Source organism: Haemaphysalis longicornis, unplaced genomic scaffold (genome assembly GCF_048455015.1).
Source record: "Haemaphysalis longicornis isolate Haplotype H1 unplaced genomic scaffold, Haemaphysalis longicornis Haplotype H1 scaffold_1, whole genome shotgun sequence".
NCBI classification, from domain to species: domain Eukaryota; kingdom Metazoa; phylum Arthropoda; class Arachnida; order Ixodida; family Ixodidae; genus Haemaphysalis; species Haemaphysalis longicornis.
Genome location: NW_027526203.1, coordinates 351,572,191 through 351,595,587, shown reverse-complemented (window position 1 = coordinate 351,595,587; position 23,397 = coordinate 351,572,191). Strand labels below are relative to the sequence as shown.

The 23,397-nt window shown below is 47.9% G+C and overlaps 1 protein-coding gene across 4 annotated transcripts in view; it reads left to right on the top strand.

The window, feature by feature from the left end:
- LOC144154775 (uncharacterized) overlaps positions 1–23,397 on the top strand; it is a 73,073-nt gene that overhangs the window by 5,733 nt on the left and 43,943 nt on the right. For all 4 annotated transcript variants that reach the window (XM_077685887.1, XM_077685881.1, XM_077685892.1 and 1 more), the window contains exons 3-9: positions 1,990–2,099; positions 3,304–3,463; positions 6,346–6,509; positions 8,600–8,861; positions 12,820–12,867; positions 15,881–16,179; positions 21,176–21,332. In XM_077685887.1, coding sequence (XP_077542013.1) covers positions 1,990–2,099; positions 3,304–3,463; positions 6,346–6,509; positions 8,600–8,861; positions 12,820–12,867; positions 15,881–16,179; positions 21,176–21,332 — 1,200 coding nt within the window. The remainder of the gene's footprint in view (positions 1–1,989; positions 2,100–3,303; positions 3,464–6,345; positions 6,510–8,599; positions 8,862–12,819; positions 12,868–15,880; positions 16,180–21,175; positions 21,333–23,397) is intronic.

Here is a 23,397-nt window from a genome sequence, read left to right as displayed (position 1 = left end):
CTAAATGTTTCCAGTTCCGTGTCAGCTAACCATAGAAGTCAATGTAACAAAGTCCTCGCCACAATGAACCATTTGTCTAGCTTGTTTTCGCTTCAACGAAATTTTCGCTTAGTGGGGCTGTGATAAAATGAGCATAATAACGCCAGCCATGTGTACCTTTTTATACATTCCGGGTGCTTAGTTTCACTAAAAATGTGGGCCGTGTGCCGACACCACCACCCATAAACAAAAACAAACTCACAGATGGACGCCACCGTTGTTTGTGGGTGATAACGATGTGGCTGGTCGTGTTTACGCGAGGTGCAGGCCCGGTTCGCCAAGCTGGAGCTTAGCTTAGCTCAGCTAACCCTGGATATGCAAAGCGAAAGCTTGGCTTGGCCTGCTTAAGCCTTGGCTTCACTTGGTCAACCTTCGGTTTAGCTGCAATTATTTGTCCAAAGCCTGCCTTCGTCTGTGGTTGTGGGGCAAACGACTCGCTGGGCGATATCCGCGGGGTGGTCAGACGCCGCTTGCGGACGACAGCTCAAAGCCTCCAGCTCCCTCGCAACGCTCAGAAAAGACGGCGTGACCTTGCTCTCATTCATGGCCAAGCTCGCAGGCATGTGGGGAGTCGCGTGGTCAGGCACGAGCCAGTTGCGGAGAGTGCATGCGCCAAGCTGGCAACGGCGAACACCGCTGTCGGTGGAGCTCGACTTGGCAAGTCGCACGATGCGCCGCCTAGGATATGGCACAGCTGCGGTCAAATGAAGGTCAAATTTACCGCAACGGCAAAACCGCTCAATGAGATTAGGAAAGCTTTGCTTTTAAAACGAACGAACCACTCATTCTGATCGGATGTAGAGAACAGTCTTTTCGCTGCGCACTTGTGGGCTGACATGGGCAATGTGGGTTACCTTTTTAGGACAGTGTGGTGCCCTTGCAGGGAACAACGTAACTGAGCTTTCTCACAAAGGAAGTTGCTTTCGAAAGCAATCTTTGCTGCAAGCTATCACAGTTGTTCACAGCCTACTGTGGCGCTGGTGCTTCTAATTTGGTGGTGGGGGCTCCTTCCAGAGCTGTCAAACGGCAGGTGAGCTTTACACTTGCAATGTTGTTGAAAGGGATTTTTCTGAGCCATCCTCAGGTAGGGTATTGCTGTTAGTCGGATGAACTGGGCATGCGTGGCATTTTGTTGTCAGTATCCGAAAAAATGTTTTGTTGTCGCTGTATATGTCTGGCGTGTGCGAATTGTTGGCCAAGTAAGGAAGGCCATGTTACAAATGTATTTCTCATCCCCCAGCCCCTGGTGTATTTTTGCTTTCCCCTGACAGAGATTACTGAGACAGTCCAAGAACAAAAACTTCAAGCATAATGTGTAGAAGGCAACCAGGAATATATATATTTTTTTCATACAGGACAAAGGCAGTTATTGAGTACGTTCCCCCACTTTCCTCCAACTTGGGCCATATGCAAGAGCTTGAATGACTAATGCTTCTTGCTGCGACCACATGTGCACAATCTCTGTACTGATCTGAGGCTGGAAATCACTTTTAAGATGCCAAGCCCTTGTCTTGCTGCTGGATAGGGTAACTCTGAGCAGTGGCTATGTTTTGCAGCACTCTAAACATGGCTTCACCCTTGCTTGCAGGTAAAGGCCTTTTTCAAGGCCCCTTTTGCCAACTTGAGAAGAAGTTTTTCAAGAATTTTGTGCACCTGCTAGTTCAACAAAATGGTTTAGACACGGTAGTTTTGGCACGGGTGGTTAACTAGTGCAAGTGAGCTTGACTTCGCATATCAGGCCCTCAGGCTGGTGGCAGGGTTTGAGAGAAGTACCAATATTTGAAGTTTGGAATCGTTCGTTCACTCGGTTGTTGCTTGGTTTGAGTTTGAAACCTGAATACTTGCATATCACTAGGTGCATTGGGAAATGCAAAACAAGAAGCTGCAGAAACAAAGGTTTTGGGGGAATTGTTATGGAGTGTTTAATTCATTTTTATTTTTTTCTCCCAGATGGTCAGACACGTCTGAAAACGGCAGACGGGCAGATGCTGGATGTTGACATTGATCCAGCGACTGTTGGCCTCGTTCAGGGAAACTCATCTGTTCCTGTTTTACTCCAGGTGTCTTGTTTCTCACTTTAATTGCAGTATTCCTTTTTGCATTGCTGTGGGAGTGCCCCCTTTTTTTTACTGAAGTTAATTATGAACCTTCTGCGGTGGCTCAGTGGCCAAGGCATGGTGCTACCGAGCCCAAGGACGCGGGTTTGTTCCCAGCCATGGTGGCCGCTTTTCAAATGGAGGTGCAAAGCGAAGATTTCCATGTTGAGATTTTGGCGCCCGGCTCATTGGCACAGCAAAGGGATGCGTATTTTAATGAGGAGAAGCTGCCATGATTGAAGCTGCAGGGGGTTCATTCCAACGAGATTTTCCATGAGCGCAGGCTGTCTTTTGCACTTAAAATCAGCTTGTGTGAATGAATGAGTAATTTGCACTCGGGTGCCAATTACTGATTATTTTAAGACTGATTTCAAACATTTTCAAAGACATTTATGTGCTACCAAGTGTGCTGACACAAATTACTATGTGATGGCTTGTTCAGGAGCAGTATACTACACTGGATGTGGTCAGAGGCTGGTATTTTTCTCATGATATTAGTTTAATGGATGTTGCTTGCAACCACCCCTAGTTGATTGATTGTATGGGGTTTAACGCGCCGACTCAACGCAGGCAATGAGGCGCGCCGTAGTGGGGGGCTCTGGATGAATTTTGACCGCCTGGGGATCTTTAATGTGCGCCGAAATCTCGTACACGCGGGCGTTTTTGCTTTTCGCCTCCATCAGGAAAGGGGCCGCCGCGGCCGGTAATCAAACCCGCGTCCCCGTGCTCAGCAGCACAACGCCTTAACCACTGAGCCACTGCGGCAGGTTCCACCCCTAAATGCACAGTGTGTACCCTGTACTTGCTCAGAGGTGTGGAATTATCGACGGTGCACTCCAAAGAATAGTAAGACTTACTTTATTGGATTTCTTCCTTAAAACGGCATTGCGAACTATCCTACTGGTTTAAAGGTAGGCATGTACTGTACCAATATTTGCCACGGCCCCTGGTATTTTGTTCAGCCTTGTGGCAACACTGGTCCACATACTAGAGCTATTTTGAGGAAGTGTCTTTTGAGGAACTGGCATGCAGGGCCTAATTCCCAAATCCTGCTGTTGTGTGGTCGCTGTTTGTGCGACATTAGGCTGAGTGCCTTGGTGTGATGTGGTTGGGGGCCCTGCCTTGGTATGCTTCTGTGCCTTGACCTGTGCACCACGTCTGCTTGCAGGTGTCTCCGGATGGCACCCTGCTTCAGAGAGACGATGTGCAGATTGCATTGGCTGAGTCGGGTGCCGTGGCCGACAGCTCCGATGGCATCCCAGAGGAGCAGGCGGAGGAAGCGGAGGGTTCCACTATGCAGGACGACTCAAGCGAGCCCATATTCCAAGGTCTGTTGGCTTTCGACAAGAATGCTGTACAGTTGCTGTATGTTTACTTTTTACACGTTATTAACTTATCCTGTTTGTTTAGTGATCAGTGCTAAAAAGGGCGCAGACAAAGCAGAGGCAAATATCGCTAAGCATATGCTAGGGATAAAGGATAAAGGCTGGTCAGAGCATGAGAGTGCGGGTTAGATTCCCGGCCGCGGCTGCTGCTTTGCTGATGGAGGCGAAAAGCAAGAACGCCCGTGTGTACGTGATTTGGGCGCGCGTTAAAGATTCTCAGGTGGTCAATACAGCTAAACCTGGATATAACGAAGTTGACAAAAGTTCCCCATTTTTCGTTACACGCAGGTTTTCGTTACATGGAGGTTTAGTGTTAAGGCTCGTGTGAACAAAGCAGAAACAAAACCAAAATGTCAGACACCAGTGACGGTGAACTCACCCTTTAAATTAGTGATGTCACAGTGCAAACTGCGTGATTTGCGCCAGACGCTTTTCCACAAGCTTAGTCAGTACACGGCACTGCAAAGAAGGAAGGTCACTTACCCCCGTGTTCAAAATGCAACTTAAGTATCACTTTTGCCTTGTGACACTTTTGCCTTGGACCAAAATTTTGCTGAAAGAGGCGCCTTTTCACGAATTTTAAGAACCGGAAGCTATTTTTCGCACTAAAAATCGGTGAGGGGGTGCTAGCTGGGATACTGTAACGGGTGGCGACGTTCTTCTTTCACGTCGGCGGAGACAACATTTGAAATTGCGAGCTTGCCTTCAAAAGACGCAACTTTTCGTTTTCTAGCAGCAGCACTCATCACCGACGAACCCATACCACAGATAGCAGTGGAGACGCGCGACTACACGCCGACAGGCGGGCCTAGAATATATATGACACAGCCCTCACATGTCGAGTCGCATGGTTGTTCGCGGTGCGGGCGAAATAAGCTAAATTAGTGCATTTCTCCAGGCGATTTTTCAGAAAAAGTGCAAATATACAAGGACTCATCAGCGTAGCGAATTCATTACATCAAGGTTAACCGTCGCAACGCCTTCGTTACATAGAGATCGCAAACACATGGGCTTCAATGGGGCTGGCAATGGGGAATTGAAAAAACTTCGTTAAACCCAGGAATTCGTTACATAGAGTTTCGTTACATCCAGGTTTAACTGTAGTAATCCGGAGCCCTCCACTGCAGCGCGCCTGGTCGCCTGCGTTGCGTCGGCGCTTTAAACCCCACAATCCATCAACCGATCAATCAAAGGCTGGTGAGAGTTGCTTCATGCATAGTTGGCAGAAACATTTCTCTCTCTATATATAGCAATATATTATCGGGGTGTTTCTTATTTGAACTGCCATGTGTGGTTGCTATCCCAGCCAGTGCATGTGCCATGGTTTCAATGATAGCGCTGAGATGAAGAGAAATTTGAAGAGTCTGATTACTGTTGCAGACTGCCGGCTCTGCTGCCGCTTGTAAGTGCTCCTGGCACAGCAAACACTGTTTTTCTGCTTTTTACTTGTGGAATTAAATATACGACTGCTGAATAAAAAGCTGAGCAAGGTGTTAGCGTGAGCTTGTTTCGCTTCTCCAGAGGAAAAGTCATCTGCACTGCCAGCTGAAGTCTGGGTGTAATCCTGGCAGTATAATGAAGAAGCAGTCACCTGGTTGCCAGGGCTTCGGGCACTGAACAGTGCACCTCCCACCTCCCCACTTACGGGGGAAGGCTTAATGGCAAAAGGGCTATGGTGTTTATGGTCGGTTCAAATAAGTTTGTATTGCCATGCCTGTGTGTACATTGAAGGGACATGTATCTGTCTCCTAAGATTCCCGCGTACTTTGTGGGCATAATGGGCCTAGCTACGGGATAGCGAACTACCCCGGCTAGCTTCGTTAGAGACGTTGAGCGCCAAAGTGGGCTCGTTGGTCCCTTGCGGGCTAAGTGGGGTTCAGGGTGTTCCCCCACTCCCGGAACTAGCCCATCCAAAATGCCCCAGAGAGGTTCGCGGCGTCCACAAGGGAGACGCCGCGACGGGTTCGACTCACCGACACAGGCGACGACAGGCTCCAAGGGGCCAGGACGAACCAGGGGGTTTATTGGCCGAGTGGTACAGCGCATAATAACGCCAAGACAGGGTTAAGAACTACACTGTACCGACGCGCGCCTCAAGGTCGGGCTCGAGCGGGCCGCGGTGGCTGAGGCGACACGGGGTTGCCGGCGAGGCGGGACTAGCCTACCTCGCGCGTCCTATTGGGGTCAGGGGCCCCGCTCCGGACGGGTGGCGGCGAGGGTGCGATACGAGCCGCGATCCCTCGCGTTCCCTATACTCTAGCCTCCATCCCCTTTCCAAGCCAAGAGAGCGATCGCCGAGAGCAAGAAGAGCCCAGCGAGAGCGCAAGCCAGAGTGAGAGTCGAGAGACCCGCGAAACGTGCGCGTCGCGGTTATAAGGCGCGGAGGAGAGGAGGCAGGTTCCCGGGCGAGGAGGAGCGACAGCGGCGGCAGGACAGTCGGTGCCCGCCGGCGCGTCGGCCCGCGAGGTGACGTCACGTGTGCGGGAAAGCGCGCTCGTTCGAACATCGCGCTCGCGGGAGGAGGAAAGGGGAACAAGCGGATCCCCACAACTTCAAGAGTCCCAGAAGTTCGTCTGGAGTGGCGAGGGCTCCAGAATGGTGTGAAATGTCATCAGTGGGGAAAACTGGGGGCTGTGTTGTACTGCCCAGAGAATTCAAGCAATAAGGCTGCAATACTGGCCTTTTCTTTAGTGCCCATTAATGCGAGGCATTGTGTGTGGGTAAATTTTCACTGGAAATGACCACAGTGGCTCCACCATGCCAGTGGTCGCCCAGAAGCGTTCTGATTGCGCGGCATGCGTGGTGGCTTGCGGGGGCTTTTGCAGATGGGGAGAACCTGCCGCTGCAGATGTACCTCCAAGTGGGGAAGGACATGCCTGACGAGAACAGCACCTCTCTTGAAGACGTGGGCCAGGCAGACACTGGCACGGCTGTGGCCATTGTGACGCCAGATGGCGACGAGTCTGATGCTGATGATCCACCAATGCCTGTGAGCAGCCGCTACGTGCGGGCTCCCTCTGTAGATTATTAACCGTGTCTGCTGAAGCTCAGTTTCGCGGACAGAGTTGTCTAGTCCGCGAAGTGGTGGTATAAATTGACCCTCCGGCATATAAGTACAAGCCGAGCTCCTGATGAGTATTATAGGTCTTTGCTTAATTGCAAGTGAGTACTATTTGGAGGCGCACAATAGCATGGCTCTAATACAGTCCCCACTATTCCGCTTGGCCAGCAGTTATGGGGTTAAGGCTTGCTCCTGTTGTAAATTCCGATATTCAGTGTCTGTTGTCATAGTGCATTTTTCCAGCTTTTGTGTTTTCTTTCCACAGTCTCTTGAAGAATGTGTCAGAGTGGTTACACTGGTAGTTTGCTGCTTGCTATTCATGTGAAATCAACTAGAAAGCCAGGTCTTTCCTGTTGTTTATTGCGAGAAAGTCCTACTCATTACTTTATTTATTTGTTTGTTTATTTTAATTATTTTTACCCTCGGGGCTTACAAGAAGCGTTATAGAGGGGAGGGGCTACATCAATAGTGGAATACAAGGCACGTAAAAAAAAGGGAACTCAAAGAAATAAACCAACAGCAAGAAGGCATGAGCCAAGACACGCATGTTACAGTACAATAACCAGTATAAAGTTATGATCAAGAACTGAAAAACACACTGCCAAGCAACAATACAAGTATAAAGTGAACATAAGCAAGAACTCACAAGTAGATCGCTACGCAAAAATTCAGAGTTGATTTTAGTGCGCGTGCTTTCATGTCGCCAACATTAAGGGAAAAAAGATAAGCAGATAAGGTGTAGGGGTGTATGTCTTAGGTAAGGTTTGTAAGTGCAACGCGAAAAAGATGAGTGTCTGTGATAGTAACCAATGAGGCAGGCAGGTGATTCCAATCAGCACACGTCTTCGGAAGAAATGAGTTACTGTAGTTGTAGTGCGCTGAAATGGAATGCGAACTTTATGATGGTGGTCTACACGGGTAGAAGTATAGGAAAGGGATGCGATGAAACGTGATCGCAGCAGATGATTGTGATAATATATCTTGTGAAAGAGGCATAGTCGAGAAAGCTTTCTGCGATAGGCAAGAGAGGGAATTTTAAGTGTGGCCTTCATGTTAGTCATGCTTGCTGTGCGGTGGTAGTCGGAAAGAATGAAGCGGACTGAGCGGTTCTGAACACTTTCTAAACTATTTACTATTTACTAAACTTAAGGGGGGGACATGGCTTTCAAAATCAACTTTCTTATTTCTTTGTGGATTTCGATTAAAATTGGCACAGCAACTGGAAATGCTTCTGTGATAACACCATAAAAATTTCAAAGTAATATTTTGAAAACCTTTTTATTTATTAAATTTTCTTTCTGTTCCGCTTGTATCAGAGCGGCTTATAAAACATGATAGAAGACTTGTTCAAAGTGCTTTGCATTCCCAAATGAATGGACGAGGTCGTGACAGTCTTCAAATTTTTTTTACAGCACAATGTTTTTTAGTTTTCATTTTTTTAGAGGTTAATGTATAACAGGCATGTCGACTGTGAACAATTAGTTGAATAGCAATTAGTTGAAGATGGCGTTATGCTGCACATTAGAAACCTCAGAAAGCCAAGTGCATTAGGTATTGCGGATTAAAAACGTGCAGGAAAATATTTTGCTGTGTGTGGCAAAGTGCATCAATTGCGCAACTAATTTCATAACGGAAGAAACTGGCACGCATTATCTAAGCCTTCAGAATGCATGCTCGCTGATTTAAAGGTAAAGGAAAAGATGTGGAAAGTTCAACAGACTTCTGCAGGTGCAAGTAGGGATTATTTTTGCATATTTGTGTTTGTTTTTAGTTATTTATTTATTTGGATAAGTGCTTTATTTATTTAATTGGATAAGTGCCCACAAAAAGCATGATGCCTTCAGCGAGGTGCACAGCGTTGTTTGCATTTGATGCAATAAATATTGGGCAATCCCAATATTCCCCCCACTGCGATAGATCTGCATTGTCGAGATTAAGCTCTATGTTGCATGTCATAAATTTTCTGTATGGTTGCAACGTCTGTGTGTGTGTGCTTTTTTTTTTTTTTTTTTTGGCAGACTGTTGTTCGGCGCGTGGAACGCGTGGAACGCTTGGAGGACTTCATGGACGTGGTGACCACGTACCGCTGCAAGTTCTGCCGTTTTTCGTGTGCGTGGCGTTCGGGGCTGATGTCCCACTTCCGGAGCTGCCATGTGGCCCCCTCTACGAACGGCAGCCCGGCGCCCCTGGAGCCGCCACCCAGCAATGCCAACCGACCGCTCGCCCCCAAGGTCGCCAGCGCAGCCAGCAATGCGGTGGCCTTTGCCCTCACTACGTCGGGTGAGCACTGGTTCCCAGGGAGGAGGCTGATGGGCACTGCTGCCATTGACTCTCGTAGACGCATGTTTCGGGGAAAGGCTTCCTCTGTTGGCTCTTAACCATAGTGATGTGATCCAAACAAGTGAAAGAAAATATTTATTCCATGCACTGCACGTGCAGCAATCGTCAATCAGCGACATCAGTGCAGTTGCAGTGGGCCGCCTGGATGCAGAAGACGCTGCCTAAAAGTATGAAATAGCACAGAGAAAATATGAACTGATTCAGAAATTTGCCAAAAAGCCACCCCTCGTCCTAATATCGGTCACTGGCATAGGCTGCCGCATTTATTCGTGTAATCCTCGCACTCGCGCCCCCAACTTTGCAGCGGCAAAAGTTGCCTGCTCGTGAAACCCGCATGGTGCACGCGCTCTCCAACGCGCGCCCTCCCCTGCCGCCTCTCCGTTCGGCTGAGAGCGCTGTGTATCCAAGGCCATCCAGGTGCCCTAACAACCTGCGTGGCTACTCCCTAACAGGCGCCCTAACACGCTACTCACACTGTCCTTGAGCCGGTTTTGCGTACGCGCAACTAGACGGCGTTCGCGCAGCCCGCGGTCGTGTCGTCGTGTCGCCGTTGTGGTCCCGTCGTTGAGCAGCAGCAGTCAGTGAGTCACTCGCGTCAGTGGTGGATAGCTCGCTGCCAGTTTGAGAACTTTTTGATCTCTTTGTTTTGTGCTTGGTGCCGCTTCGCCATGGGGAAGAACGCCAGCTACACTGCCGCTTTCAAATTGAAAGCGATAGAGTACGCGATCGAACGCGGCAACCGCGCCGCAGGCAGGCACTTCGGCGTCACCGACTTCAACGTGCGTTACTGGAGGTGGCAGCACGAGGAGCTGAAGGCGACAAAGAAGTCACGCCGGGCTTTCCGTGGTCCGAAGACAGGCAAGTTTCCTCAAGTTGAGGCGCTGCTCGTGGACTATTTGAAGGCTCTACGTGGAGATGGGTGCGCTGTATCCATCGAGATCTTGCGCACCCAGGCGCGCTTGATTGCCAGGAAGGAAGGCATCCCGGCAAAAGATTTTCGAGCCAGTAACGGGTGGGCCACGCGCTTCATGCGGCGCAACGGCCTTTCTTTGAGGAGGTGAACAACGCTCTGCCAACGTCTGCCGGAAGCCTACAAAGACAAGATCGTGGATTTCCACCAGTTCGTGATCAGAATGCGGCATCAGTGCACGGTGATGCTGGCCGTGACGGCGGACAGGCAGAAGCTACCACCGTATGTCATTTTCAAAAGGAATACCCTCCCCAAAGGAAAGTTTCCCCCCCGGTGTGCACGTGCGCGTGCAAGAGAAAGGGTGGATGAGCTCAGAACTGATGGTCGACTGGATCAACACTGTGTGGGGGCGGTTTCGGGAGCTCTTCTTTTTCCGTCGCTCCTCGTTGTTGACAGCTTTCAAGGCCACCTTGTGGAGCCGGTTCGAGCAAAGCTGAAGGAGCTGCACACAGAACTGGCTGTAATTCCAGGTGGCCTAACGTCAATGCTGCAGCCTTTGGATGTGTCTTTGAACAAGCCGTTCAAAGGTAACGTTCGAAGGCTGTACGCAGAGTGGATGGCCGAAGGCCAATACGCTTTAACGCCTTCTGGCAAGATGAGGAGGCCGTCAGTGGAGCTGCTGTGCGACTGGATTGCGGAAGCGTGGAGGATGGTTGGAGCAGTCATCATCGTCAACAGCTTCAAGAAGACTGGCATATCTAATGCTTTGGATTCAAGCGAAGACCACTTGCTGTGGGACGGAGGCGAGACGTCTGAAGCCGACGAGGAATCAGGAGGTGACGACGAGGCCACGACCAGCGATGCAAGCACTAACTAGGACTCTTCGGACCTTCTGACCATTGTCCAAGAAAGTTTGACAGTCGGCTGCATTTTTTTTTTCTTCCAAAGGCCCTTTTTAGGGCCAACTACGTGATCCATATGCGGGAACGCACTGCGCACAGCCTCCCACCCTCGTATCCTCTCAAACTTCCAGCGCAAAAACTGCGGATGAAATAGCGTCGCGAAGCAAGGCAAATAAAGGTATGTAAAACAGGCTTCACCCGCACTCTTCCGCCGTCCCCGATATTCTGAGTACCGAAGTCTACTGTAACGAACGAAGCCAGCTTAGGAAGGACTTTTGTAGTTTCAGTGCACGAAAAAAGACGCGAGTGAGTTTGGCAATTTCGCGACGCCTGATATTGTCGAGCGTCACAAGTAGGGCACGCACATGATGATGACGAGATAGGGCGCGCGCCAGAAAGCAAAGGTGGCAATTTCATGATCGCTGATCGACGGGAGACTGTTTACGTTGTAAATAATAAAATAAAAAGAAATAGCTGCTGTTGGCAACACTGAGCTTACATATACAAAAAACGACCGCTACATTTAGCGGGATTGGCAGAAGGCAAATTGGCAACACTGTGCACCAGATTTTTTTTTTCCCCCGCATAATTCTCGCACCCCTAACTTCGCATTGACTTTTCCGAAAAAAAAAGTGCGAGGATTATGCAAGTAAATACGGTAGTTGTCATCTGGAAACTGGGCAGCTCATCAAGCCCATCCAAACCACAAGGGCACCATCGCCACCGCCATCAATCAGATGCGCTATCTTTTTTCTTTTTGTTCTTCACTTGCTGTCAGTGGATGCGTGTGTGGTATTTTCTTGCTTGAGATGAGTTCTGGCACTCGGCACCAAAGCCAATGGCAACATGCCCGCATAGCACCAGTTCGGTTTCACCGAAAAAAGTGTACACTACTGACGTAAGCTAAAAGGGTAGCTCTCTGCATGCAATTTGCGAAGTCCTCGTTTTGTAGAGGCCGCACTGTACACCTGCAACTGAAAGACAAGGTGGCATTTTTGTCTAAAACAACCCCTGCTGGCTGCCTGCTGGCTGCCTGTACAGACAGCCACTTGCAACGATGTGCACATGGGTTTCCCTCGCGGCAGCAGTCTATAGAATTGCATCTTGGTGCTTACTTTCTGATGACATGGTCTTGCTAGTGTTTAGAAGTGCTGCATAAGCAATTTCCTGGACTGCACTGAGGATGACATACTGCAGGATATGGCCAGCCAGAAGCAGTCATCCGACGAGAGTTCAGACAGCTCTAACGGGCAACTTGATACCGAATAAATGTTTATAGCCTCAATAAACGGTGGTGTGTGTGCCCCCCCCCCCCCCCCCCCCCTTTTTTCCCCCGCATTTTTCGGCTGCAAAGTTAGGGGTTTTCGTCTTTGAAATCATGGTATTTGTTGCTGAGATCAGGGTTGGCACAAACTAGCTGCTCCTCTTTTGTCCATACACAAGTACTAGCTCCAAACGTCTGCGTCAAGTGCAGTGGTGCAAAGAGCTGTTTTGTTGCTTGCTACTATCTTGTAGATGGAACTAAAGTTCCTGTAAAGAAAAAAGAAACGGTGACTGGTGAGCGTCTTGTTGTGCCTGCTCTTTGTGCATCTGAAAATAAGTCTTGGACCTGAAGCTTACTGAAGAAAAAAGCCTCGTGTTATCTCTCTTGAGAATGCCCTGGTGACCAACAGGCTAGCTTTTCAGATTCTTTTGTCTGCACATTCATTGCTGATGCTAAGTGCAGCACTGAGACCATTTGCAGTGCACAAGTTTGTGCACTGTCGTTGGCGGCATCATGGCTGTTTGCCCAATTGGGCAAATTTATACAGTGGGGCCAGGGTTTGGAAAAGTGCACATTTTCCCCCATCAAAATCGCACAATTCAGGTTACTTGCCGGGCAACAGGGCAACTTGTTTGATTTTAGTTTCTTAGTTGCTCTCTGAGATAAAGTAAGCTGACCTTGGAGGATGCCTCAGTGTCTTCGTGTTGTGAGGAGCTTCGAGACAACATAAGGAAGCAAGCTGTTGCTCAAATACAACTGCTCTTCCTACACGCTGGCTATGTTTCCCCAGTGAATTTGATCAATATTTGTTTCCCCATTCAGGTCCTGGACTGGACGTTGGTTCGACAGGAGCTGGGCCAAGTATTGAAGGTACCTGTGCAAACAGTTGTTACAAGACTCTCGCAAATCACACGTCACCCGTGCACCATGGCTCGTTCTTATAACTTTTTTTGTTGTCGATTATGCCGCATATGTTTTAAAGCATCTCTGCCTGGCTTTGTTTGGGCAACAATTCCTGTGTAGGCTGGAGGGAACTTCTTGCATGTTGCTTTGTAAGAAAAGGGGGCTAGAGTGTAAGAAATTAACCGCATGTGAGAAGAAAAGGATGTAGCAGATGTAATCAAGGAAAAAGGAGGGCTGGTTGGAGAAACTGATGTGTCCACTAGGTCCCACACTCCACAGGGTCTCAATGGCCAGCTCGAGAAAGCTCAACATTATTGTTCACTTTGTGTGCCGACAGGAGTAACATGCTATGCAAGGAATCAAAAGTTGAGTTGCTGCTTCTCTTCAGTTTCTTTATCTAAGGTAATAAGTTTTAGTTAAAAAAACAAAATTTTTTTTACATGCTTTCTTTAGCATCAAAGACTGTGGGCGTACATGGGGGGTAGGGCACATAGTCTGTTGAGCTTTCCTGCGCTTGCCTGTATTTGCCATGATTCCAGATGGATTGATTCTTTTCAGGTATTTCGCCTAGGTGTCAATCACCCTTTGCCCTTCCAAAGTCGACATGGTGGTCCTCTTCCTCGTAGTGTTCAGTGCTGAAGCGCTGCACTGTATGTCGGACTTTCAGATGTCTTTTTTGTGCTATGAGAGTTGTTCTGGGTAGTTCCATGCTTTGCCAATGTAGTTGGCAGGGCATCGTGCACAAGCAATTTCTTAGTTCACCCTTTGCGTTTTTTCTTGCAGTGGGTGGTGCTCTTTGGTTGTGGCACCGATCGACCAAGAATTGACACAGGTTTTTGGGCTATGAGAATGCCTTCCTTGTTGAGAATTTGGGAAATCGTCTGCTTGCCTCTCAAACATATGGAGGGGGGAGGTAGGTAGTCGGGCACTAGGGACATGGGGCCAGTAGAGGAAGGGTTGTGTAGTGCTGATGGGGGAGTGGGACTTTCTTCATAATTGTTGTCCGGTTGGTGGAGGGGAGGTTTGATGCAACGAATAAAGTTGCTGGTGGTTTCTGGGGCAGCCGTTTTTCTCTAGGTTCGCATTAACCGCTTTCTCTTCACTTTTTGTTGTATTTTGTCAAGCAGGCAGTTCCTGCCCTACATAAAAGACCAGAAACTGTGGAAGACTTGTGCGAAATTAGGTTGTACGAAGCAGATTGTAGGTAGTGTCCAGTATGGGTAGATTTTTTTTGTATGCTATGTAGCTTAGTTGATTGGGCTGCCTTTTTATCAAAACGTAAGGAAATGGCGAGGTATTGAGTCCAACTCCCTTTCCATGGTGAGTTGAAATTCTGGCTTAGTCGAATTGAGGTGGGGCAGGCAGTCTTCCGCTGTTGTTTCCTTGTGAATAGAGGAGCAGTTGTCTGCGTAGCAGAGAAGCAACTTAGTGGTCCGGGGAAGTGTTCCAAAGCTCTAGTTCTTTTAATCTCCTCCATTACAAGGTTCGGTGTCACGGAAAAAATTGCAGTCTAATAGTATCTCCACTCGCTTGCTTGTAGCAGAAGCATGTGCTCTGGAGGCAGAACCAGAAAGGAAAGATTTAAAAGGAATGCGAAACTGGTGCCAAGAGCTAGAAGAAGGCTTACTCTACCTCTCCGAGCTAACGGCAAGGGTGGGCGATGCAGGCATTCTTGAGATATAGACAATCAAAAGCTGCTTATGTGCGACAAAAGTAGCACTTTCTCCAGCTGCCATGACTGAATAAAATAGATTTTTTTTTACTAATTTCTCATTTGAATTTTGCCTCGATCTTTTGCGAAGTTGTAGCTGAATGTACAAAAATAATTTTACAGGCAAAATCTCAAACTGAAAACCTGTGCAAAAAACTATTTTTCGAGGAGCATCTCCCCTTAAGGGTAACCACATGCAGCGACGGTGACGAGCAACGGGAAAAACGCTACTCATGAAGTACAACAAACAGATCGTGGGGGTGACAGTGACAAGCGAAAAAATTAATACACTGCCGCCAATGCCCTCCGTCGTCGCTCATCGCAGTTGCCCACTTGTGGGCTGCTTCTGGCCGGCAAAAAGCGAGCGATGGTGACTCCGTTGCTGCCGCTGTCGCCGCCCGCAGCGGCCTATGTATTAACTTTTTCGCCTGTTGTTGTCGCCCACACTACGTTTGCTGTAACCATTGAATTACATTTTTCGTGTTGCTTGTTGCAGTCGCTGCACGTGGTTACCCCTTCATTGGCAGATTTCGAAAATTCGAAATCCTCGAATACTTTGAGCTGTCGAATAGCAGCTACTATTCACGAAGTATTTAAAGTTTTGAATACTATTCACGTGCATCTGGTCAGCAAGCTAAGGACGTGTGAAGAGTCTTGCATATAAATTTTCTGGACTAAAAATGGGTGGTTGGGGGGAGACTGTACTGTCTGACACTAGAGAAGCCATAAATGTTCATAATTGCCATAAATTTCATTTTATATAGTTTCAGGTGCAGTCACAAATTGGTGATGTGCCATAAAATTTTCAATACAAGAAAAGCTGCCATCTTGCTGCTGTCATAGCATAACACTGCAGTGCCATGACTGCTTTGTGGTCTCTGCTTTTCTAAATGAAATGCAGGCTTGTGAATACACAGACCTGTGCAGAAACATGACTCATTATAGAATATAATTTCTCGGAACTCCTCAAATTGCAGAAAAAAAAGGAAAACTCTCACATTGCTTGGCCAAGCCTTTCCAATAGCCAGCATAGTAAAATGTTAAAATGACATCTTAAAATTTTGTATGAATCACAGGCATTCACAAAACTAAGTGCATTTCTTCGGATGGAGAAGGAGAGATTTTGTGAAGGAAGCCCTTACAGTGACCTGCTGTGATAAATCTCGTCATTGTGTTGCTGTGAGCCAGGAATTGGGGCTCGTGCAGTGCACCAAAACAGCTGACTTAAAGCTAACAAGGTTAAAGCAGTGCGCTGTTTTGCTTCGGCAGTGGATTCTCCCTCCCCTGCACTTGTGGCTGGGACAGCGGAGCCCTCGTGCAGCGAGCCAGCGGCAGTGGCCAGCGTGAGCCAGGCGGCTGAGCCCACCCACGTGCCCATGGATGCCTCCATGGTGCTGGAGAGCGCCCTGGCTAGCATGGTGTCCCCCGGCGACGTGTTGCCCAGCGGCACCCCGCTGCAGCTGCGGGGAGAGGAGGGCGAGTTGACGCAGGAGCGGCACATCTTCATCTGTGGCCAGTGCAGCCAGGGATTTGGCTCGCTGGACGACTGCAAGGATCACATGGTCAAGGTGGGTCAAAATGCACGAGCAGCCATGTACACTTGAAAGCCATGTGAGCGTGAAAGATGCTTGGATTGTGTGCACACTGCGTAGGTCAGCTGTTTTCTGTTTCTTGGTGTAACTGGGGCACAAAAGGGGTGCGAAAAATAATCCTCCTCCTTGGTTTAGCTTCGTGGTTGTATGGGGTCTCAAAGGTACCCAGCTAGCTTGGCGAGTGCTATAAGCGCTGAACTGTGCTCTGCCTAACGGAGCTAACTGGGAACTCCTCCCTGCCGAGGAGAAAAGCCAGGCCCCTGGCCCTTTGCTTGGTCGTGGTGCGAATGTGGGGATGCTGCGTGACCAAACAACCACGCACCATCCACAGAGCAATGAGCAAGTGCAAGGCATGCAGAGGAGGGTTTGTGAATCAGGCTAATTCACACCTCGCGTTGCCCCATACACTGTTTTTTTTTTTGCGTGGTGCCATGAAGGTCTAGCTGCCACTTACAATTCCTGGTAATTGGGCGATTTTGCTAATCTTACAGCTTATAAAAATATATGATTGGTGTGCACCCATCTCGTTCCACCCAACAGCGCTTGAAAACAACATGCGTGTCCACGATGCGGTAGAAGCGCGAGAGGCAGGGAGTGTGCAAGTCGCTAGGCACGATGTCCACAACTGAGTAGAAGTTCATGCTGACACACCAAGAGTCTGAACGTTTGACCTCTTTGGATGATGGGCTTATCATTATTCGGACAAGTGCCCTAAACTCACTGATTGGCCAGATGCTTTGTCCATCTTGTCATCAGCACACCTTGAAAGACGATTACGCAACCAGGGCGGGACTAGCAGTTGAGATGGTGCTGACATGCACTTCTTGCAGCGTGAGAGACTCTGTGTGGTGCTTTGGTAGAAAGGAAGGGACAAAAAAATGGCTGGCGAACACTATACAGTTGAGTCCACTTATAACGATACCATTTATAACATATTGGATATAACGATGAATAACTATGCTAGGCTTTCCACGAGCCGGCAACATGTAAACATTGGTAACATAAAAACTGCTAAAGATTTCTTATTGTAATTTTTTTGTTTTCATATTTAATGCAATTCTTAGTAAGTATGCCAAATTTCATAAAGTCAAAAGGCAAAAAAGGTTTGCTCCAATCCCCACTTCCCCCCTTAAATAGGACACCTCTAAATTCGCAGGTTTTCAAGGACCCTGTGTTCAGCATAGTCAAGTTCAGCTGTTTTGCCCAATATCGAAGTGTCAAACTGAATAGTATAAGGAGAGCAACAAAAACATTCAATGCAGATTTGATATCCCAAGTGAAAGTATTTGAGGTCTTTCTCTCTCTCTGTACGTGCATGTGTGTGTCAGGAGTGAGACAGCTGCGCATATTGCGCAGTTTTGATACAAATTTGTTTCCCTGCGCCAGGCTGCTCCAAAAGCTTGAAAATCGCAAAAATTGCGCCAAACTGCTCCAAAACAGTCTGAGAGCCAAGGATTTTAACGCTCCCGTCAGTCTCAGTGGGGAAAAATGCTTACTGACGGCATAATTTTTCAGCACCCCCAAGGTGATGCTGTTTGTAAAGGTTTGGTTGATTGATCATTCAATAAAACACTGCATGAAACTGCCTAGAGATTTTTTTTTTTTTTTTTTTTTTTTCCGAAAGTCGCGTTAGGTGGCACATGTTACATTCTGCGAGTTTTAAAGTTTCCCTATCGAGAACCATTCCAAAGTCCTGTAGAAAAAATGCTTATGCGTACTGAGGCGACAAACTACTTGTGCAAGTTGACGAAAAAACGGCAATTTTCGGAGCGCCTTATCTCCGGAACGACATCAGCGTTCAGCGGCCGCCGCCATCTTGGTGTGGTGAAGATTGGAAAACATGGTTGCCGGGCGAAGCAGTTGCTCAGGCTGAGTGCTCTTCGCCGATTTGTACCGTGGTTTTGGTTATGGGGGTGGCTGGGTTTACATTTAGTCGTTTGATCTGTTGCGGGAAGCTGCGCGACTCGAAAGACGGGAGTTCATCAAAAACAACATGGTGCCGGCGAATTCGCCGTGTTTCGGCGTTGAGTGTGAGGCGCGGTGCGTGCTTGAAGTGAAAATTCGCACTCGTTGCGGTGTTATAAAACGCTGATTTATTGCTGCCTCTGACAGCAAGCTTGCGAGCGGCGGGAATGGGACGATAGACGCTGCAGGAGTGGCGGCGCAGGCTACATCGCCGCAAAATATTCAAGCAGTGCCTGGGGACGGGCTATTATTGCACGCTAGTAATAATGGTTCATATATCTGAAGTGAAATTTGGAGCCAAGGGGGAGGTGGCTGAACATACCAACGTTACTCAAATTACGATCGTAGTGAACGTGTAACTTGGGGATTGAAATGGGGAGGGGGGTGCGACGACTGTCTCCTCGCTTTGCGCAACTTTTGCCGTCGCCCTACACTTGTGCGTAAAGCTGGGTCTGGGATTGCAAAAATAATAATTTAGGCATTCACACGATAATAAAAATGCCTTGGAGTTGCTTAGTTTTTTAATTCGATATTCTCAACGGCGCTCCACGCTATCTATGCATAGAGCCTAGAAATTTAAAAATGATTTGTAAAAATGTCATACCAATTGTGATACTCTGATAGAAAAACTTTATTGATAGCTGTTTCAGAGGTATGTACGTTCAAAACCAATTAAAAGGTGCACTTCCCTCCCTCCCCCCCCCCCCCCCCTTGATTTGCCAGAAATTTGTTTTTTTAGGCTCCTAAGGTGACATAATAAATGTCGTTCTTCTGCTCCAAATCAAGCTTCTCCTGCTCCAAAATCGAGATTTTGCTGCTCCGAAAACTGCTCCCAAATCTGGTTCAGCTGTCTCACCCCTGGTGTGTGTGTGCATCAGTGACGGTAACCTCTTGGGTCTTGATGTTCCCTGGTGGTTTTGAGCAGGAAAGCTGCAGTCTGTTCTTGGCACATTGTGCCTGCCTTCACCAGTCACTTGCTTGGTTTTGATTGTCAGTCTTTGAAGTGTATGTTTGGCTGTAAACACCTTTACACACAGTTTATTAGGGAAAATAACTTTGTCCTGCCTGTTTCCTCTCTTTTCTCTCTTTTAGCACATCAGATAATCTGGATGCACGAGATTTCTTAGTTTGTTTTGGTCGTTAGTAAGGCAGTTAATGAGTTGTCACTTTTTGAGGGGCAATTAGTGCCACAAGTGCAACCATTATACAGGGGAGCCCCGATAATACGATTTTCATGGGCCCTCGCGAAAGCGTTGTATGATCGGGCTTAATGGTAAATGCCGCCCTAGTAGACGTTCTCACATGACAGATGGACTAAGAACTTCTCAATTACTATAGTCGGCGTGTTGCAAACCCTTAACTGAATTGCGAACCCTTAACTAGATAGTCTCATGGGGACCCCGATAAGGAAAGGAAAAAACTGGAATGAAATAAGCTATGATTCCCTATGTGCCCTGTACGTTGCACGGTTGGAAAAATGTTGCCGGTTGGTAAGGCGTCATGGTGGCTATTTCTGTTCCGTGTAAACTGGGGGGAATGTGCACTGCCATACAAAGAAAGTCTACGTTGACAGAAAAGGTAGCCGAATTGGGGTGTGGCACGAAGCACGAGCACAGATGTGTGGACTGCCAAACCGGCATCGTGTACCGAGTTTCTCTATGAAGTGGTGCGTCATGCATAGGGCAGACTGGCAGGTGTGCAAATGTTAGATTGCGAGAGCATGCGCTCTCTTTGGGCAAAGGTCCGCGATCGCATTTGCCCTTGCACTGCAACACGTGCAGCTGCCACCCGGTGTTTGAGGAAACTGATATTCTTACCAAGCACCCGAAGCAGCTACACCGAGGGATAGTTGTAGCCTATCATATTAGTAAGAGGGATGAAAAGTGCGTAAGCCACCCTTCAGTGGTGCCTACTGGTAAAGAGGTTCAGTTCATGGATAACGACAAATAAGTCATGTTCCCCTTTTTGTTTCTTTTTCTGCAACTTTGACGTGTGTGCAACTGTGACACGTGTGGCGTTGTTCGCCTTTGGTATAAATGTGTGTGGCGGGTTTTCAATAAATTCAGTTGAGACTCAGCGCTGTGAAAGATGGGAAAAACGCCAGTTGATCCCCACCAGCGTTCGTCGTATTAAGCGGACCATGTGCACCCGAGCATTGTATAATTGGGCTTCTTAATGTCTTGTTTCTATGGGGAGTCCGCCGGGACCGCTGTGATTCATCATAAGAGGCAGGTCATTGCAATACCGGGGGACGTATAATTGGGGTTCCAGTGTAGTAGCAACTTCTGGAGAATTTACGTGCCAAAGCTACGCTGGAGCTATGAAGCGCAGGTAGCCTATACTCGGTTACAACTCAAGAACGGCACCAGCTCATGTAGTGTATCACTCCGCCAAAGCGCCGGACCCGTGACGTCAGTGCGCGCGCGTTTTGAAAGGGGTTTGCTATGAATGCGTGATATCGTCTACCTTGTCTCATGCAGTTTGTTTGTAATCACTGGAGTCGTTTATGAGCACATTAAGTCCAAAAAATCACGGGAACGGCTCGCGCCATGTTCAAAATATTCCCAGTAACGCCCTACTTGCGCCGCGCGGAAAAACATCCGGCTACGGTGATAAGGCACAGCGGCAACTTCCGGTGCCGTTCTTAAGTTGTCGCCGCGTATAGTATGCTTTTTTGGCGTATGAAGCAACAAAAACCTGGAAAACCTGGAGGAAGCTTCTGGAGTCATTCTGTCCTTCCTTCATCTGTTCTCAGGGCTTGCCAGAATTAACGTTTGTTGTTGTGCTTGTCGCAGCACAGTTTCGATGTGCAATCTTGTCGAACAGAAAGAAGGAATATGAACTGCTTCCAGACTTTTGTGTATCTGCAGCCTTGGGAGCGTATGGTTTTATGTGCATGGTAGAAACTTTGGAAGTTTAAATTTCAGGACCTGATTCTTCATTTTTGATTTTATGCCCAAGAGTCATTAATTTATATAACACACAGAAACTGAATTGGTTTTTGCAGATTCACGGCTTGAAACTGGGCCCAAATGCTACCATCGAACCAAAGAAAGTGGCTGCAATTCGCAAGCGCGGCAGACCACGGTGCACACCACAGCTCTTTGATTCCACAGCTTCCAGTGAGAGTGATGTGATAGCAGGCGCTCTGCAGGCCGTCGATGGTGAGTGGCAATCCAGCACCACGTTTGTCTGACTTTTCGTGGTGCAGTGCATCTCGCTGTCTACTTGGGACCATCACTACTGGGACATTGGTTCATTTTCAAGTACGGCCATTTAAAAGTGAAAGTATTTTAATTGTTCATGTGTTTGAGTAGGCATGCTGTAGGACATGGTTTTCCATTACTTGCAAAAGTCCTCACAGCAGGTGTCCAGCCTAGCTAAGGACCTAGCTTAAAAATGAAAAATAAATTTCCAGGTGCAAGATATCTGCTAATCATTTGTAGTATTTGTTGTGTTTTGTTAATTAACCCATTAACGAAGGTGGACTAGAGCAGAACACTTTTGATATGTTCCCAGTTGTTGCTTTCCCCCATGTGTTACACTGTGAAAGCTTGGTCCTACCCATCTGAACTTTTCTGGTTTGAGATAAGTCCAGGCAATATGTTTCCTTGGATCATACGCTTAATGCTGCCATCCCCTGAAAAACGTAGCAACAGGGTTTTACTTTTCTATGGATTTTAAGATAGGGAAATCTTTTCACTTGCTCTTCATATGAGTGAGTACTTTTCAAAGTGGTAGCCATTTCTTGATGGCCAGTGAAACAGCTTCTACAAAAATTTCACTGATGTTGAACATACCGTATTTACACGATTGTAGGTCGACCCTTTTTTTTTTCAAATTTTACAATCCAATGTCGGGGGGTCGACTTAGAATCGAAGTCAAACCGTCTACTGCTAGTAACGGCAAGAGAAACGAGAAATCGGGGGTGTTACGAAGTGGGGACAGCTTTGCACCCTCGTTCCCATGGTTATGGTCTAAAGTGTGAACCGCATGAGGCGTTTTCTGCTTGCGAAAATGTGCTGCGCTGACACTACTGCGAATACCACGCGCATGCTGCGAGCTACAACGGCGGCGGCGGCAACATGGCGGCGTCACCAGCCACGAAGAGGTGCACGTAGCTCCAGCGACCGCTTCTAACCGCTCCCTAAGATATCACTGAAGGCACAAATGAAGACGTTTATGCAGGAAGGGATCTGATAATGTGATCAAAAACGACACTATAAAGCATTATCGGCGCCCCAAGGGAAAGCGCCAATCAAATATCCGCCACCGTGATAAGCCTAAACATCTCCGGCGGTGCCAGCCGGCAACTGCCACCATGAAGAGCGCGCCTCCCCACTGGGGCAAGTCGTCAGGCTCCTCCCGCTGCCGCGTGGTAGAACTTAAAAGCAGTAGAAGCTGCCGCGCGTGGAGTCGTCGACGCAGATGTGAAAAAGTCGACCGCGCACGAATCGCGTGCAAAAACGCGTCAAGAAGCGTTTTATTTGTCTCTAACAAACAAAATGAGTATTACCGAATCCCTTAATTGATGCAATGCGCCGCACTAACGCAGCCCAAATCGTATCACGTTGTTCAGTACACTTCCGAACGCGGTGGTGGGAGCTGTTAGTCGCTCAGAAGTAAATCGCGCGCGCCACCGCTTCCGTCAGCCGCCATGTTGTTTGTTTTGGTATCGCGCGGCAGTGGCCGCTGCCGGTTCCTTCGATGGTTGTCATCTCGCAGTGAATGTGTTCTTCCCGCTCAACCCACAGCGCATGGTTATTCCGGGTGCTTATACAAAAGCCTTTCTTTTTTAACATCTACCGCGAGTGCACGGCTCTTGTGGGAGCATCGACGATGGTAGAGCCGCCGTGTGGGTTGACGGAAGAGCTTCTCTTTGTGATACGATTTTCTAGGTGGCACTCGCATTTTTTTTTTTTTGAAAGATGCAATTTTTGAGGCTCGACCTACATTCGAGTCGACTTACAATCGTGTAAATACGGCATGTTATTGTGTTTGAAACAAAACACGTCAAATTTAACACTTTCCTGCCCACGGGAAAGGCAGGGATCTTGGGTAGTGTAGCAAATAATTTTTCTTGTAGCAAAAAGCATGCATACATAAAGGGGCCATGCAAACAAAATACAAGTTTGTTTTATTCGAAAGATTTCGTGTTATATAGTGTACCCAGTGCTTGTCTGTCAGCCTTTGAGAAATTAATCAATTTAAGTTAAACTTTTGACTCTC